At 36.3% G+C, this 18,644-nt stretch overlaps 2 protein-coding genes across 5 annotated transcripts in view; one reads left to right on the forward strand and one right to left on the reverse strand.

The window, feature by feature from the left end:
- LOC106875720 (rho guanine nucleotide exchange factor 12) overlaps nt 1-16,578 on the reverse strand; it is a 365,906-nt gene extending 349,328 nt beyond the window's left edge. Inside the window, exon 1 of the mRNA XM_052968059.1 lies at nt 16,025-16,578. Coding sequence (XP_052824019.1) covers nt 16,025-16,041 — 17 coding nt within the window. The 5' untranslated portion in view covers nt 16,042-16,578. The remainder of the gene's footprint in view (nt 1-16,024) is intronic.
- A 221-nt stretch (nt 16,579-16,799) lies between these two features.
- The window catches only part of LOC106872525 (glucose-6-phosphate exchanger SLC37A2), a 92,321-nt gene continuing 90,476 nt past the window's right edge, over nt 16,800-18,644 (forward strand). For 3 of the 4 annotated variants that reach the window (XM_014919546.2, XM_014919543.2, XM_014919544.2), the window contains exon 1: nt 16,800-16,897. In XM_014919546.2, coding sequence (XP_014775032.2) covers nt 16,806-16,897 — 92 coding nt within the window. In that variant the 5' untranslated portion in view covers nt 16,800-16,805. The remainder of the gene's footprint in view (nt 16,898-18,644) is intronic. The other variant, XM_052968393.1, reaches the window with a different exon arrangement.

Raw genomic sequence — 18,644 nt, forward strand, 5'->3', positions numbered from 1 at the left:
ATATATATATATATATATATATATATATATATATATACATGTTCCCTTGTGTCTGTTTCTCACCCTACCCAACTATTTGACAACCAGAGGTTTGTTTACATCCCCATAACTCAGCACCTTGGCAAAAGGGATCAGTAGAACAAGTTCTAGACTTTAAAAAAAAAAACATAAGGACGGGGTTAATTTGTTCAACTAAAACCTTTCAAGATGGTGCCCCTGCATAGCAGTCCAATGACTGAACCAGAAAGCCAACAGCAATATTTCAATGAATATATACAAAAATCTCTGTGTATACACTACGCACCTACCTAAAAGATTTGCCTGTGCAATACCATTATATATCCAACAGTGCTTCATATTGGCAATAGGTGGAACAAAACTCAGGAAATCACCAAAGAGTAAGACGTTTTTCATCAGGGTGCATGATAAGATTTTGAAAAATCTTGTATTATGATCATTATAGATGCAATCATGGCTGTGTGGTTAAGAAGTTTACTCCCCAATTATGTAGTCCCCTATTCAGTCCCACTGCATCGCACCTTGGAAAAGTGTCTTCTATAACTTTGAGCTGACTAAAGCTTTGTGGGTGGATTGGATAGATGGAAACTGAAAGAAGCTTATCGTATATGTTAGTGTGTCTGAGTGTTTGTCTGTACCCTTGATGGTTGTAAATGAGGATCATTGTCACACAAGTGATGTTATTTGTTGTTCTTCATTTCCAGTCTTCTATGAAAAATATATCTGGTTATTGGATGATACTATCTTGCTCAGAAACAAGTGGGGATTGGGGGTAGGACGTGCATCCAGCTGTAGAAAACCTGTCACAATAAATTCCATCTAACTCATACAAGCATAGAAAAGTCAGCACTAAATGACGATGATGATGATTATCATCATCACTTCCGAAAGGAAGAAGTCTTAAGAAGTGAATCATTGCAAAGACTTCAAGAACCTGTAATGGAACAAAGAATTAGACTGGTTGATCACAACTTGCAGCAGCCAGAGGCTTAGTATTATGAAACAGCACTGAGATGGACACAAACCTGAAGAAGAAAAGGAAGGCCAGGTGCACATGATGTCTAACATTTCAGAAGAACCTGAAGGTCGACAATAGACATAGGGAAACATAGAACATCTGACCAACAGAGAACACTGGAGAAGAATTGATACCTGATGTGAAAATACGTGTGGGATAGATTAATAAGCTATTATAGGAAATACATAAATATAAATATGATGATTGCTCCATCTTCACAGATAATTGCAGTCTTCTTGAACTACCTCATTGTCGATAGCATTTCTGCCCATGACCTCTCAGATGACTATTCAATCCCATTGCAGATCTGCATGGTTTGAAGCATAAATGTCAGACAGAATTTGTAACTTGCTGTGCACTTCCAAGTGGTTATATCTGCACAAGTCAACACACTCCCATCAGCAGAGGACTTTCAGTAGATGGTATCACAAATGAGGTCACCATAAAAACACATCTCGAGAACATTGGAATATAGTGATAAACTGCATGTGGTAGGGGGCTCTGATTTGGGTGTTCCGGGGTTCTGAGGGGTAGGGCACCATCTCTATGCTATTATTGTTCCCAGGTCTACTCTGACCCAGAGTAGTAGCACTTGTCAGGGTCCCAGTAATGGGTTAACAAGCATATGTTATGACAATCATCTGAATGCAGGGATGCAGAAATATCCTTGGATGGTGTCAGGGCACACAGTAAAACCACTAGGAATGAGGGACCCTTAGATGTAGTCATAACATCCTTCTAGGAGGGGGACACTGATGTAAAACCTGTGTTTTCACATGATTACTGGTCATCTCACTTTACCTTGTCATTAGGTACTAATCACAGAGACCATGTTGTACAAGCATTCACACATGCATAAATATATACATAAACATAAAGACCGGCACTCTATCGGATACAACAATGAGAGTTCCAGTTAATCCAATCAACCAAACAGCATGTTTGTGGAATCAACATGCAAGTGGCTGAACACTCCACAGACACACATACCCCTTAACACGGTTCTCAAAGATATTCAGTGTGATACAGAATGTGACAAGGCTGGCCCTTTGAAATTCAGGTACTTCACATTTTTGAGTGGACTGGAACAACATGAAATAAAGTCTCTTTCTCAGGGACACAACACACCACCAGGTATTGAACTCATGACCTTATGATCCTGAGTCAAATAATCCAATCACTTAGTCATGCACCTTCACTACATATACATACACATACGCATACATATATACATACACATGCACATACATATGTACATACATAACAGACACAGAGATTTATACATAACTCTCACATACAAGTCATCATCATTATCATTTCATGTCCACCTTCCTTATTGGCATAGGCTGGATGATTTGATATGATCCAATATATCAGATGACCCTATTGTGCTCTAATGTCTTACTTTTGGTAGCAAAGTCGTTGGCATTAATTGGATACCCTTCCTAACCCCAACCACTTTACAGAGTGTATTGGGTTCATTTCCCATGGCACCAGCACTAGTGGGGTTTACCTTATAACAGGCAAGACTAAAGAACTGCCACATTGAAAGAAGAAATAAAAGAATAGATTATGGTTTTTAGGAAAAATTGATGCAATGGCGAAGTATGATGAGAAGAACAACAATGAATGTTCCTCTCATCATACTTTACTCTCTTTATAATGAGAGAGAGGGAGGGAGGGGTGGAGATAGGTAGAAGGGTGAAAGAATGGTTGTGTAAGAGTGATCCAACATTATCATGTTAATGAGGTAACTATGTGAGGAAGATGCAAAAGGGAACATGAGATTGAAAAAGAAAGAAGATGATGAAGATCCAGTGAAGCTGAAGGGAGAGGGAAATTACAGGTTAAGAGAGAAGTGGGTATGTCATAGACAGCAGATGGAGAGATGAGTGTTGAGGTGGAAAAGCAGTGAGGAGAACATGAAAGAAAGACAGGTTCCAAACGGTAGGAAGTTGTATATAAATATATAAACAAACATTCCCTGTCCTCTGCATCACCCTTCATTGACATCAACCACTATCCTACCATCACACATCTCTATTGCAATCTTCCAACCCTTTACTTTCTCTCTCATATGACTCCTCCTCTATCACTCCTTGTGTGTGTGTGTATTTATTTGTTTACATTTCACAGTATGAAAGCTGTGATGTAGAAGCAATATTGTTGTCAGTTCTTGTCAACAAATCATCCACTTTCTTCAGGTGTTTGAAACCATGAGGAATAAGAGACCCTTATTTGAAAAAAAAACTTAAGTGTAAGTGACAGAAAGAGTATCTGGCTGTAAAACAATGCCTCAGTAACATGTCTGTCTAACCCATGCAAGCTTGGAGAAATGGACATAAAAACAATATATATATATATATATATAAATGTATATGTATATATATATACATATATATATATATATATATATATATATATTTGTATGTGCATGAGAGAGTGAGTGAATGTTATATTCAGTGTCCATTCAAGAAAGTGTTGAACAAAAGTGAGTGATGTTATGCTGACAGTCTGTGCCAACAAATCCCAACACTGTGGCTCTGCACTTTCAAGCATGACCAACAAAATAAAAATATCCCTTACTTGAAAAAAAGGAAAGAGTTAGCAACAGTAAGAGCATCCATCTGTAAAACAATGCTCTAATACATATCCACCATCCTCGTATAAAACAAATGAACAAAAACCTCTTTATTCATCAACTGATAATGCAACTCAGAAACAACCATAATACAATAAATCTAATATTCTCCAACAATGAAATCCTGGTTCATTGAAATATGCCCTTCTTCATATCCTAAAATCACTGAGCTCCCAAATATACAATATTGAAAAGAATTTCCCAGTCACAAATTGCAAATTACACAAACCTCCATTTGTCAAAAGTAAATGGAAAGCAATCAAGAATCAAGTAGATTGGTAAAATAATTCTGAATAATTTAGCCAGGAGAAATGAATTTTTCTACAGAGATATGGGTTTCAAATTTTGGCACACGGTCAGCAAGTTTGGAGAAGGGGGAAAGTCAATTACACTGAACCTTGTGCTCAACTGGTGCTTATTTTATCGACCTCAAAATGATGAAAGGCAAAGACGACCTCTGCAGCAAAGATAGAAGAGATGCCACTAAGCATTTTACCTGGTGTGCTAACAATTCTGCCAGCTCGCTGCCTTACAACAAAGAATAGTAAGAGCATCCAGCCATAGGAAATTTTGTCTAAGCCATGCAAGCATGGAAAGTGGGCATTGAAACAATGAAGATGATAATGAAGATAAAACATACTATTCTCAGGGAGAGGTGAATCCTCATGTGGAAACTCTCAACTATTACTAAAAGCTTCAATAATCCAGCCTTCACATGAAAAGAAATCAAGAAAGGATTTTTAAAAATGAAATCATTGAAGTTGCACTGCTAGGCTCCTATGACTAGGAAAGATCAAAGAACACTCAGTGGCTTAGTGAATATAATCAAATCCTAAGACTTTTTACCTTAATACATGTAAGTGTCTAGTATTGAGTTCAAAACTCAGTCTGTTTCAGACATATGAACACTCCTTTGCAGATTTACCATCTGTTCAAATAGCAATACAAAAACATCTTTTCTCAGCCAGAGAGAGGGAAAGAGAGAGGAGGGGAGCAACATATTGAGCATTTTGCTATATCATACCAGACAATAACTTTATACAGCAATCTAACACATATAAACTCAATCAGACTGGACATAATCAAATTAATATGCTATTTTGACATAACTTCAGCTACAAGATGAGATGGCCATCCAACTTCACCATTAAAATCCTGCAAAGTCAGCCAAGCTAGATCCTTGAAAATACTTTATTGGAGCTATTTCAAGACTGATAACAGTAGGATGCATACAAATAATTACAGGTCTGTATCACTTACATCCCACCTTCAAAAGTTCCAGAGATAATCACATGTGAAAAAAAAGTAAACTATTTAGGATTACAAGAGACACTGAAAAGTTCCTGACTTTAAGAGTATCATGAGAGACTTGGTTGGAGGCCTAACCTTCCGAGTTCTTTTACAGGGCTTAGAAAAACTGAAGGACCACTGCAATAAGTGTGTGAATCTGAGAGGGGAATATGTTGAATAAAATCATAACTGATCTTCCAGTATTTTATTTTACCCAAAGCCAGGAACTTTTCAGCATTCCCTCATAACAGATGCTTTTTAACAACATCAAACACACATTCTGCCTTAGAAGAAACTGTTTCAACAGCTTCTACAACACAAACAAATTCTGAAGACTCTGCTATCTGGATCCATCTCGCTGCAAATAGTTTTATTTTACCAAAGCTTTTGATGAGATAACCACATAGGATCTTTGTCATATCAAAAGTGTTTTCATAATGAAAGTCAGGCATTTGGATCTCTGATTTTCTGAAAGCCTAAAACCAAATGATAGCAGCCCTATCTAAAAAGGTTGTATTAATAAGTAAGTAATCTTTCGGTCCTCTAAGTGAAGCTGTCTGCTAATCATTTATCATCATTGTTTTAACAACCACTTTTCCATGCATGCATGGGTCAGATGGAATTTGCTTGGGTAAGTTTTTTTACAGCTAGAAGTCCTTCCTGTAGCTAACCCTTACCTGTTTCCAAGCAAGATAATATTTTCCCATGGTCAAACATGTTCTTTACAGAAAACTGGAAACAGACAACATCACTTCTATGATGAGGATGCTCGTTTATTATCCTCACATGATGTAAAGAAAAGGGTACACACACACAGACATATATATCATCATCATCATCGTTTAATGTCCACTTTCCATGCTGGCATGGGTTGGACGATTTGACTGAGGACTGGCGAAGCAGATGGCTGCACCAAGCTCCAATCTGATCTGGCAGAGTTTCTACAGCTGGATGCCCTTCCTAATGCCAACCACTCCGAGAGTGTAGTGGGTGCTTAGGGTAAATGAAAGACAGAAGATGGAATATACGAGAATTTATTATTAATCATGACAATTGTTTCAACACATCTAGCATTGGTCGCTCACAGGTGTGACACTTAACTAGTTCAGGAGCATCTGGTGGTGCAGATATGTCTCATCAGGTGAAAAATAGCCACAACTTGTTAAAATAACAGTTCCATAATGTATCTTCTCATTTCATAGAAAGAAAAGCAGCAAAGTGAAGGAAATATCTTCGTTTAAATAAAAGAACAAAAATAAAATCACAGATGCAAAAGAGAAACGAACACATATATATACAACAGGCTTCTTTCAGTTTCTCTGTACCATATCTATTTTGGTTGGATGAAACAAGCTTCTTAACCACACAACCATGCGTGCATCAACACTCACATAAATTAACACCTAGTAGCCTGCCAGAACAGCATACGTAAGAGATACATATATTAAGTGCCTCAACCTGTTCTCATAATATTCCTGTGCCACCAACAATGTTATATTACCTGAGCAAGATGAGGAGAGAGAAAGATGTGTGGTGCTGCACAAAGTAGCTACTAATCAACATAAAGACGCTGCAGTGGATCATTAAAGATTACCTTTAGCCACTGGTAGAAACTACTATTACTACTATTCGACCAAGAACTTGGCACACCACTTATCAGAGGTGAAAACAAAGCAATAAAATCTGACATTTATACAAAATCATAAAATGGTATCCAGCAGAGTAGTAGCTTATCACTCCACTCATTAAATCTGTTATCATACCTGCTCATAAAACATGGTGTTCATAGAAATTGATAGCCTAAGTGCAGAAACATTTCATACCTTTCTTATGGAGATGACCTGAAGATGTATGAGCCAACTATTAGACACAACAAACAAAACAATTGGATTTCATAATTCAATAGTATAGAAGAATTAATATGAAATTTAGTGAGTCTAAAATATGCATTTTTGGTGACTAGATAAAAAAAAAACTTGTATCATACAAAAAATAAAATAAAATAAAAACATGAATAGTATGACAATGCAGCCATCTAAAATCACAAGTATCTTGAACTAGATGAGAACATTGAGAATGATGGAACCATTAACAAGTAGGGGAAAAGTTAAATTAATACCTCATCTGGTACCATTTTTGACACCTATTTTTGGTCTTCTGAATTGGTAACTACAAAAACTGAGCAAGATGGATGCAAGGACTCAGTAATTGCTTGGTGTTACTGGATATTTCAACATCAATGGATATGTAGACAGATTATAATCCTTATACAAGGAGGATGGCTTAAATCTAAATTAACACCAGAAAAGACATGTATTGTAATATTGAAGCAACAACTCTATCTGAGAAAAAAAAGCTCATCTAACAACTATCAAGTTTACAATCATCCTCAAGTTTGATGTCCACTTTTCCATGCTCACATGAAGCAGATAAAATTCATTGAGGCCGATTTTCTATGGTTAAATGCCCCTCCTCTCACCAAACCTAACCTGTTTCCAAGCAAGGAAGTATTTCCCAAAGGCCAGACATGTTCTCTGCAGACTACTGGAAATGAATGACACTGCTTGCAGGACAGTAACACTTATTTACAACTATCCTGCAATGTCAAGATAAGACACACACACATACACACACACACACATATATATATATATATATATATGTATATATACACACACACACATCTTATCCAATGTTAACTGTATCCATACAGACACATATTGTGATGAACTAAATCTATCAACATTATTACAGACTGCTGAGCCCCCAGAAACAGCTTTTGGACTTATATAAATATCTATATAGTTATACTTAAAAATTCATCATCTGAAAGTCCCCATCTTTTGCTTTCTCTCGTTTTGCATGTATACATATATACATATTTTGTATTTCATGCCCAGACTGATATATTTAATATATTTGATGTATTTAATTTGTTTATCCGCATAACTGCCTCTGCCTCTCTCTCTCTCTCTCTCTCTCTATATATATATATATATATATATATATACATATACACATACACACATACATATCCATACATATAACAGGCTTCTCTCAGTTTCTGTCTGCTAAATTCACTCACAAGGCTTTGGTCAACCCAGACACTTGCCCAAGGTGTCACGCACTCGGGCTGAACCAGAAACTGTGTGGTTGAGAAGCAAACTTCTTAATCACACAGCCTTGCTTATGCCTTGACACAAAAATAAAAACATGAAATAAAAGATGACACAGATCTCTTTCCAATTAACACAACAAAATAAAAAAAATAAACCAGTTCACAGAGAAAGTTGTGCACAACTACTTGAAACGAAAAACAAAATAAGAACACAGACCATAGAGGAAATAAACCACACTAAAAGCCTGGTATAGAGTATCAACAAGTTTATAACAGCTCACTTTGAATGCTACCTCCATGCAGTCCAAAAACAAGACAACCCCACCAAATACCTTCTACACAAAAGACAGAAAAACATCAGCTGACAACAAATAGGTAAGCTACGCAAATAATACTGAAGACATTAGCCATATCATTACAAACTTGAGAGAATATCCTCTAGATACTACCTTCCCATAAGGCATGATATGATGTGATAGCCAGAGATATCTGCAATAGAGTAAGAAAAAATAAAATAACAACCAATGAACGAAGGTGAACACATGACCAATGGATTAAAATAATATTGGTGGAACCTCAGAATAAAAACAACTAAATTTGAACACATACAATCTGATATTGTTTGTTTGGAACTTTAAAATAAAAATTGTTCTATTGCAGAAATTAGCTGCATTTTTGTAAAGAACAAACAATTATAGCTTTGTTGTGAATAGTTATAAGAGGTTTTGATCATTCTTGGGACAGAAAAAAGTAGGATTGATTTGAACAGTTTCTAGTCCTGTCAGACCTTCCTCACAAAAAGAGTACAAATATTCAATCTACAGAGAGATTAGTAACTTATTGCTACTTATTGCATATACAAACTTTGACAAAGACAATGTGTGTGATTGAGTGGTGTAAATATGTGTGAAACATGTTTATGTATGCGTGTGAGCCAAAAGGGAATATGTAGGATGTGCATGGCATGCATGCAAGGTAACATAGATTAGAGCGTCAATGTATGGTGGAGTGTTAATATAAGGATACAGAAGGTAAATGATACGGTGTGTATGTGAAAATGCTGTGTTGGCATACAGGTAGAAAAACGGAGTGAGGTATAGTATATGTGTAGGGCAGGTAGGAAAGCAAGTCACTTGTTAATATCAGTAGAGTACATATGTTGAAGTGGAAGATCAACAGCTGTTCATGACAAAGCCAGGAAATGGGAGTACTATGATGTGGTATAATCCCCCAAACTAGATGCAAGGTGCAAGACAAGTGAAGTGGAGGGCTACAAACCTAAGTGATCTGATGTAGTTTGTAGTTTCAAATGACCTGCAAGTTTTTGCTAAAGAGAGCTGCAACTGGCAACCAGGTTTTTCTATGTATGGTAAGTAACAGAGTTTGCATTTATAGCAGTAAATGACATTTTTGGAAGTGCAAATGAAGCAGTTCAGAAATTAATAGTTGACTTCAATATAAGGTGATGGACAACACGATCTATGTTGCAATGTAAGCAAAGGATTCAGGTTGGGTGTAGATCAGAAAGAAAGCCACCCAAATTTCAGTCATGTCTGAAGGAAGAAGGTGTTCAGACAAAATAAGGATGGCAACAGGGGTAAGAAGAAACAAAAGTGTTGTAGGCAATAGTGCTTAAGAGCTGTTGGGTGGAAAGTAGTTGGTGAAGGCAAGTTCAAGGCAATAGGGTAGGGATGTAATAGCAAGCAACATCAACAGTTGCTTGGGATAAGCACATTGCAGGAAGAAGTAGACAACATGGAAAGAGAGAGTGTGAGAGGAGGAAGAATAGTATACCAACACATTTTATGCAATCTTTCATTACTTAGGCATCCTGATGGGAGAGAGAGTCACTAACGCAGCTTCGTGTTCGTTGGTGAGAAAGAGAGAGTATGTGATGGATAGCTATAGGAATTGGTGGTGGTAAGAGAATGTGACAGATGTCAATAAAGTATGACAGAAGTATGGAGGTTAGCAGCAAAGACAGGTAATGTTAACTGGTTAAGAGATGGATGTCAATAAAGGTATTACCTTAAGGAGGGGAGTGCTAACTAGTAGTGGGCAGGAGTAAAAGAAGGAATGTATTAGACACCAGAAGATCTGACGCAATCCCTCATTACTTGAGCATTGTGAATCAGAAGAGAAGTGAGATGATAGAGAGGTGATCAATGAATATGGACAGATCCATTAAGTCTCATTTAGTATGTAGTATTGGGTAATGAACAAGAGAAGCAATAATAGAGAGATGAGAGAGTATCAAACAACCAAAGTGAGCAATAGATTGTACAAATGAGTGAAAGACCTAGATGCTTATATATATTATATACTCTCACCACCCCCATTTTCACCAAGCATGTATGAGTGCTTATGTCTTTGCCAGTACTACATATTGCTAATTAACACAGTCCTTTGTCACCTCCTCTGTATGTTACATTTACTTTGAGTGCTCAGCACTTCCTTAAGTAGCCGTCATCCTCAATACATATCACATGCCCATAGTACTACCATCAGCTCTCTCTAGGTCATCAGGATATAAGTCACACAAACAGCCAGTTTTAGGACTATAATGAACAGGTGGGACTAAGGACTGAGCCTTGATGAATTCTACCTGCACACTAAATTCATTGCTGAACTCATTATTGTCTCTCACTTTGCTAACTGCACCTTTATACATAGCTTGTCCGGTCCTCACCTACCATTCATCTACACCAAATTTCTTTAGTGGCCATCAGATAACAGTGTGGTACCTTGTCAAATGCCTTCTCGAAGTAGATAAATACTAGGTATATTGGTTTATTCTTAGCTAAGTACTTTCAAAGTTATCACACTAGGAAGATCACCGGTGGTATCTTTTCCAGGCATAATGTTAAGCTGCATCTCATTTATTCTAATTCTGTTCGTAATCAATAATGCTCTCTTTCCATCACTTCTATAACCTAGTTTCACAATCAATGCCTCTATAACTGCTTCTCTATATGCATCTGTTTTGCCCTTGTAACAGTGTCCTCCTGCACCTGTCACTGGACATATGACATCTTCCTGTATTACCAAATTAACTATTTAAGCACCATAAAACACCAGATATTTGAAACATCTCAGCAATGACATCTGATAGACCAGCAACTTCCTTTGCCTTCATATCCTTTAACCTCTCTATCTACCATACTACTGTTAACTTGAATCACTGGTCCCTCTGTTGGGTCAACATGAGGTAGACCCATTATTTCCTATGAATTGCATTCATTCAACAACCCTTCATAATAGTATTTCCTTACCTCTTTTTTCTTCAGCAGTAAGGGTAAGTATGCCTCTATTATTCCAAATACACTTCTCCCCAATGACTTAGTTTTATCTGGTGCTCATATATATTAACAGCTAAGGGCTACAAGGCAAAGGAAAAAAGTGGCTGCAAATATACTGTCTGCACTGACCCATAATCTTCATACTTGCAGCATCTCTAAGCTTCTTTGCAAATTGCTGGCAGATCTCAAAAGTCAAATTCAACTGACAAAGAAAGTGCATGTTGTTAGAGCCTTGTACATTGAAACTTATGGGAGAGATCATCATTATCATCATATATATATACACAGACACACACACATACACGACAGCATCATCATCATTAAAACTTAATTTCTTTTAAGCCTAGTACTTGTTTTATCAGTCTCTTTTGCTAAACCACTAAGTTGCAAAGACATAAACACACCAACACAGGTTGTCAAGAGGGGAAAAAACAGACACACGCATGTATATATTATCATCAATGTTTTAATGGCTACTTTTCCATACTTGCATGGGTCACGCAAAATTCACTGAGGCAGATTTTCCTGTTGCCAACCTTCACCTGTCTCCAAAGTAATATTTCCCCAAGGTCAGATATGTTTTCACAGAAGATTGGAAATGAATGAGTGCTTATACAAAGAAGATGCTCCTTTACAACAATCACATGGTGTCAAAACAAGGAGACACACACACTCACTCACTCACAATGAGCCTGTGTCAGTTTCTGTCAAACAAGTCCACAAAGCTTTGATCCATGTAGGGTTACATTAGAAGCATGTCTTCTACTATACAATGAGCTTCTTTCTACCAAATAACACTTATCAGACTTTGATTGGCCCAAGATACCATGCAGTGGGACTGAACCTGAAACAACACAGCCGGGAAGCAAACTTCTTAATCACATAGCCATTTTGACATTTATTTCACCACGCTTGCATGAGTAGGCAGACCTTTCCCAGCACCACATGTCACCAATTCTCATCCTTTTGATGAGGCTCAGCATCTTGAAGTTAGTTTTCACCACATTGTCTCATACCTAACCACTTAACCCAATCCTTCTTCCCCAGAACATTAGCCTTCCAGAATATCCTTCCAGTTCAAGTCTTTCCTGTAAAGGTTTTAGCAGAACATTAATAGCATCAATCTCACCAGTTTTGCAGAGTTTGCTCCTTTCTTGAGATTCAGCAAGAAAAAAGTAAAAAATATATTCCTGTGTCTCCCTCTTTCACAACTTCCATCTACATTTAGCTATCAGCATTTCCTTATGCAGCAGTCAACCTCCAAACGTACCTCATGGCCATAGAGTGCAGTCTTCTCTTTTTACATATTACATGCAAGTCCTCTCATAATCAATTTTTCTCTCAGTTCATTTATACTTTATTGTTTATACACACTAATATTATACATCCAGCAGAGCATGCTTGCTTCAGTTCTTTCCAATCTTTACACCCCCTCTGCATTCAGTGTCCACTTTACACTACCATGCAGCATCAGAGATCATAGACAAATATCATGTAGTGCACCACTCACTAGGAGACAGAACTTTGTGGCTAGCAGAGGTAATAGCTCCTTGAGTTTGTCCACCCTGTTCACACTCTGGCTACTATGCTTTCAACACAGCTACATCCACTGCAAATTAGGTCACCTAGGTCAGGGGTTTTCAAACTTTTTGACTTGTGGACCCCTTTATATTTCAGGCTTTACCTTAGGGACCCCCTTATAAACGCTTATAAAATTTATACATAAATATTTGCTTAAAATAACATGTTTTTACATTTGTTTAGTTAACAGTATTTAACAAATTGGTTTATTGTCAATTAAAAGATTTCGATTAAAAACCATATATAAAATCAAATTGCCCATAAAAAGTATTTGCTGTTCACGGACCCCTGTCTTGTCCTTGCGGACCCCCTGTGGTCCTCGGACCACAGTTTGAAAACCACTGAGCTAGGTAACAAAAGCTCTCAACTAATTCTAAGTGAGCTTTCCAAGAATTTCATGGAATTTATTTTGTGTTTAATAAACAATTTTTGTGCATCTACTACATACGAGGCCAATGTCACATGTGATTTCACAACACTTCTGTGCATCATTTTACCAATTCCTTTTTTACATACTAAGCAGGACCACTTCGCTGATTGCAGCAGGGCCTTGCCATCTTTTCTATTTACTAAAACTATAATCTTTACTAAGTTTACTTTGAGGTCTTACGATTCTTGATTTTGTTTGCAAGTCTAAAATTTCTCTCCATCTACAGATTCTGCTATAAGAAGTAGGTCACTAACATATAGTTCACGCAGCAGCGCTCTCAAACTCCCCTCTTTATGGCCTAGAGAGCTACAAAAAATATATAAAGGGCGGAGGACTGACTGAGTCTCAAGACTCAGACATGCCTGCATCACTGCTGAATTCACAGCTAATCCTCACTTTGCTGACAGCAACTGTACCACTTGACATAGTTTGTCTGACCTCCAGAAACAATACATTTATTCTTAGCTTCCTTAGCGACCACCAGATTACAGTCTCTAGAACCCTGTCAAAGAGTTTTGCCAAGCCAATAAAGAATGCAAAATATAGAAGTTTACTCCGTGTACATACATATATGTATTTATATTATAAATCTCTCCCTCACTATATATATATATATATATATATATATAACTATGAAACTATTAGTAGCTCTTTCAGTTGTGTATACTATGAAACTATTAGTAGCTCTTTCAGTTGTGTATTTAATTATATATATATGTATATATATATATATATATATATATATATATATATATATATATATATATATATATATATATATATACATACACACACACACTGATAGTGACTCCGAAACTTCCAAGTCACTGTCGATTTTTTCCTTGTAAAAGTTTGATAAACATATCCACTACTAAAGTTTTGAATAAATCTTTAATGTTAGATTGTTCTTTTTTTCTTTTTGTTATAAAGAACTCGACATAATACAACAGACTAATATATATATACACACGTATACAAAAATATATACACACGTATATAACATATGTAAAGTACATACACTTCCGCACATATATAAATAAGCGTACATACATATAAATACATAAATATGGACATGCATACACATATCCAGACATCAGACTAGAAGCCGTTAGTAAGAACTTCATGGCAGCTAAGTTGAACACCCAAAATTCACACAACCGTTTGTTGGTTGTGCAGATTTCGCCCATCCTAGTGGGATGGCAATCAAAAATACACCTGATATTTCCACGGGAGAATTCGTGAAGAGAAAAGATGGAAGAGTGTTTAAAAAGTTAAAAAGAGTAATTCAAGATGTGTGCGATACGTTAATAGTCGTTCTTCTAAATTCATCATCACTTCCTTCAAGACTCTCTAGAGAAATAAAGATTTTAGTAACAACAACGGTCCTAAAATGGATGCTTGTCTTTGATTTCTAAATTCATTCCCTTGGTTCGCTTTGTAAAGAAACACCTGAAATGGGGGGGAGGATAGTGGATAAGGATAAACAGAATTTAGTATGATAACATTGTGGGAATTAAACCATTGTGTGTGTGTGTGTGTGTAAATATTTTGATGTCATCAATGAATCAGAAAGAGGGAGAGAGAGGATACCAACCCAAATTCACGCCCTGACACTAAACTCACACACATGACGAGTGGAAGTGTGTGTGCCTGTATGCATAAACATTTTGATGTCCTCAAAGAATTCGGAAAGAGACAGAGAAAAGAAAGGACGATCAATCTAAGTTCAGCCCCCCCCCACACACACACACACGCGCGAAAATCACATATCACATACCATACAGACAATGTGTGATTATGTGTGTGTGTGTGTGAATGTAAACATTTCGATCTCAATGAATTCAAAGATTGAAAAAGAAAGAGAGAATGATCAACTAAAATTCACCTCACACACACACACATAACAAGAAAATGAGTGTATGATTGTATACGTGTGTGGAAGAAAGTTGTGAAAAGTGTGAGGGAGAAAGACGAAGTAGAATCGGCAATTTCCGTTGGAAACATTTGGCAACAAGATAAGAAGAATTAGCAAGAACAAACATAAACTCAGAGTTGATGAATAAGAGACGATGGTAGGCTAAAATAATAAATTGTGTGTCTATGCGAATAAAGAGGGCATATTTGCAGAGATGTTTGTGATGTATGTCAGAAATATGCGGCAGAGTTAGACGAAGAGGAAATGACAGAGATGTAGATGGACTGAGGCGAATGTGTGTGAGTGTCTGAGTGTGTTTATGTGTCTGTATGAATGTGTGTGTGTGGACAGATAGATGAGACAGGGAAGAATGCAGGGAGATGTATACAGAGAAGCAAAGTGGAATATAGAATTAGAGAAGAGTGTGTGTGTGTGTGTGTGTATAAAGGAGAAAAGCAGGTAAGAATGTAGATGGATAGATAGATAGAGAGAGAGAGAGACAGACAGAGACAGATAGATAGAGAGAGAGAGACAGACAGATAGAGAGAGAGAGACAGACAGACAGACAGATAGATAGATAGATAGATAGATAGATAGATAGATAGACAGAGACAGATAGATAGATAGATATAAACACTGGAACAATGAATAATGGCAGAGAAAAAATAGATGGATATCCTTTTTTTCTGTTTGTTTAGATTTTTAAAAATTTACCTCTCGGGCAAGGACATCTTTTCGTGTTGTCCAGTATCTTCAGATGTGAGAAAAGTGGCGCCGTCGATACACTCGTATTTCCATTTGTTGGTAATGTGAAGTTAAAATGACAGAGGAAGGTTGAGAGAATTAACTTATGATGAGTAAGACAACAAGTTATACAACCGCTTCCTTCGGAGACTGGTAGAAAGCTGTTAGATTCCACTAAATCCTTGTTCGGCTTTATCATAGACGGTTATATTTAGTAGTTTGGAGTTTTTTCCCTAAATAACAAATCCTCATGGAAGGCACATTTGTTGATATATTTACACAAGTCTGATATTTCAGTAATGACAGACACGATCTGCTAGACAGGAGCCGGAATACATTTCTGGGAATTCAGCACTTTATATCAGGCCTCTGTGTCAGTTAGAAATTCCATGATTACTAAGATGCTTTAGTTTTCAGAATTTAAAAAAAACTAATACGAAAGCAAATATTCTTCATAATTCGCAACACTGAAAACAATGAACGAAATGATATCTTAAATGTTAAGTATACAGTGTGAACTATTTTTTAGATCGGATGACTTCTTAGACAGAGTTTGCGACCTACTTCTGACAAATTTGAAGTTTCTGAGAGTAAAGTTATTACAATAGAATTAAAGTAATATAAATGCTGTATATATTTTTAAAATTAATATATGAAATTTAAATGAACTTATTTAATTTTGAATAAAAATTTTAAAAAATCACCGAACTAAAATAATTCCAATCCCGCACTTTGGTCATGTGATCTTGTAATGATGGCGTCGTCTAAGAAGGAAGGGGTTGTTTCTGTTCCAATTGGTATAGAATTACTACCGACTGTAGAATGTATAAATAGGAATAAAGCGTAAGTATTGACAAATTAACAACACCTATTCCTCTATATCATTTAAAACTATCGTATTTAGGCTGTCGATTGTTCCAACTCTTTTTTTTTTATATTGCTTTGACACCGGATAGTTTACACTTTCGGGGTTTTTTTTTCTTTTTGTTGTTGTGTAAACAAATGATCAAGTGTCAACTGTTTTACCTTGATTACAAAGAATCGAGGCTTGTCGGTGCTTTCTGACCGATTTTAAAATATTTACACATTCAGTTGCATTTGGATATTGTTTAGTTTCGATCGAATTAATTTGTTAAATATGATATTCACTACATATGTGATTGCTTGAGTTTACATTATTTTGATGAAGGTTCTCAACCATGTGTAATTGTCAACACTGTCGATCTTCATTGCGAGTTTGAAATAAATATTCGAATCTACTAAACTAATGTATTATATGGAGGCAGAAATGTTGTCATGGAGCAAGATTTACTCTCTCCCATCAATTGTTTTATGTCGTGGTTGTATGTTCGTCCGTTTATTCTTGGTCGTAAATTTATTACATACACCTCAGATTAAGGGTGACGAAAAGAGATTATGTGGTGTTCATTTCTTTATTAAAACACTGTAGACTTCATAACTATACAGAGCACCTACTTGTCATCTAACTAAATATAATAACTATTATTGTTATTTCAGATTTTGACATTAAACCAGCAATTTTAGGTTGAATGTCGATGTAATCGACTTACCCAGTCGATTACGTCGACCCTTGTGCTTGACGGGTACTTTATTTTATTGATTCCAAAAGGACAAGTAGACTTCAGCGTTATTTGAACTCAGAACATTGAGACGAAAGAAATGCTACCAAGCATTTGTCCGACACGCTAACGATTCTGTCGGCTAATTGCCTTAATCATATTGTTTCGAAATTCGCGAGAACAGTTGATTATATTGACAACCTAGTACTTAACAGATACCTTACATTATTGCCACCGGAGGAATGAAAGGTAAAGCTGATATCAACGATTGATCTCTTGTTTAGTTTGACTTTATTTTTTCTTTCTCATTGGCCATTAATCTTCATTCGTGACAATGATTTGCCGTCCTTGGCATTGAAGAAAAATACTAAACACTTTACATTTATTGATTGTGCTCTATTAAAATCATGAGAAATATAAAGTAACGAATGTGTAGCATTAGAACAGGTGTCTTAAGCAGCACATTAAATATCGATATAATGAATAAATTAAAAAACACTCGCGTTTTAGATGTATACTTGATAAAAATACACGACTAAACTCTGACAAAAAAGCAGCATTGTAATCTTGAAAACATTCATTGATTAAGGACAGCATGAAACTTTATCAAACCAAATATTCAAGGAATATACAGGTACGATCCTTTTCACAAAGATCTGGCAAGCAGGGAGTCAAGCTGACGAATGGATTTAAGGCGCACATAAAAGGCTAGAAGGCATCCAAGATGCGAATGGAACAGAAATTCTTTTCCTTTTGTGATGTTTAATAAAAAAAGAAAGTGATACATATCGACAATGGGAACATAGATAGATAGATTGATAGATACATACATACACACACGGGCGTGTATGATTGTCTATAGAAGAATATATAACTCAAAGAAATTCCAACTTTGTCTGATTTTCACGTTTTATTTACAATCTTATAATGATATAATATAATGAAATGATAGAATATTAAATGTCCATTCTGATTGAACTAGTACTTTCATGCATTAAACTATGCAATCT

The sequence above is a fragment of the Octopus bimaculoides genome, chromosome 5 (genome assembly GCF_001194135.2).
Source record: "Octopus bimaculoides isolate UCB-OBI-ISO-001 chromosome 5, ASM119413v2, whole genome shotgun sequence".
NCBI classification, from domain to species: Eukaryota; Metazoa; Mollusca; class Cephalopoda; order Octopoda; family Octopodidae; genus Octopus; species Octopus bimaculoides.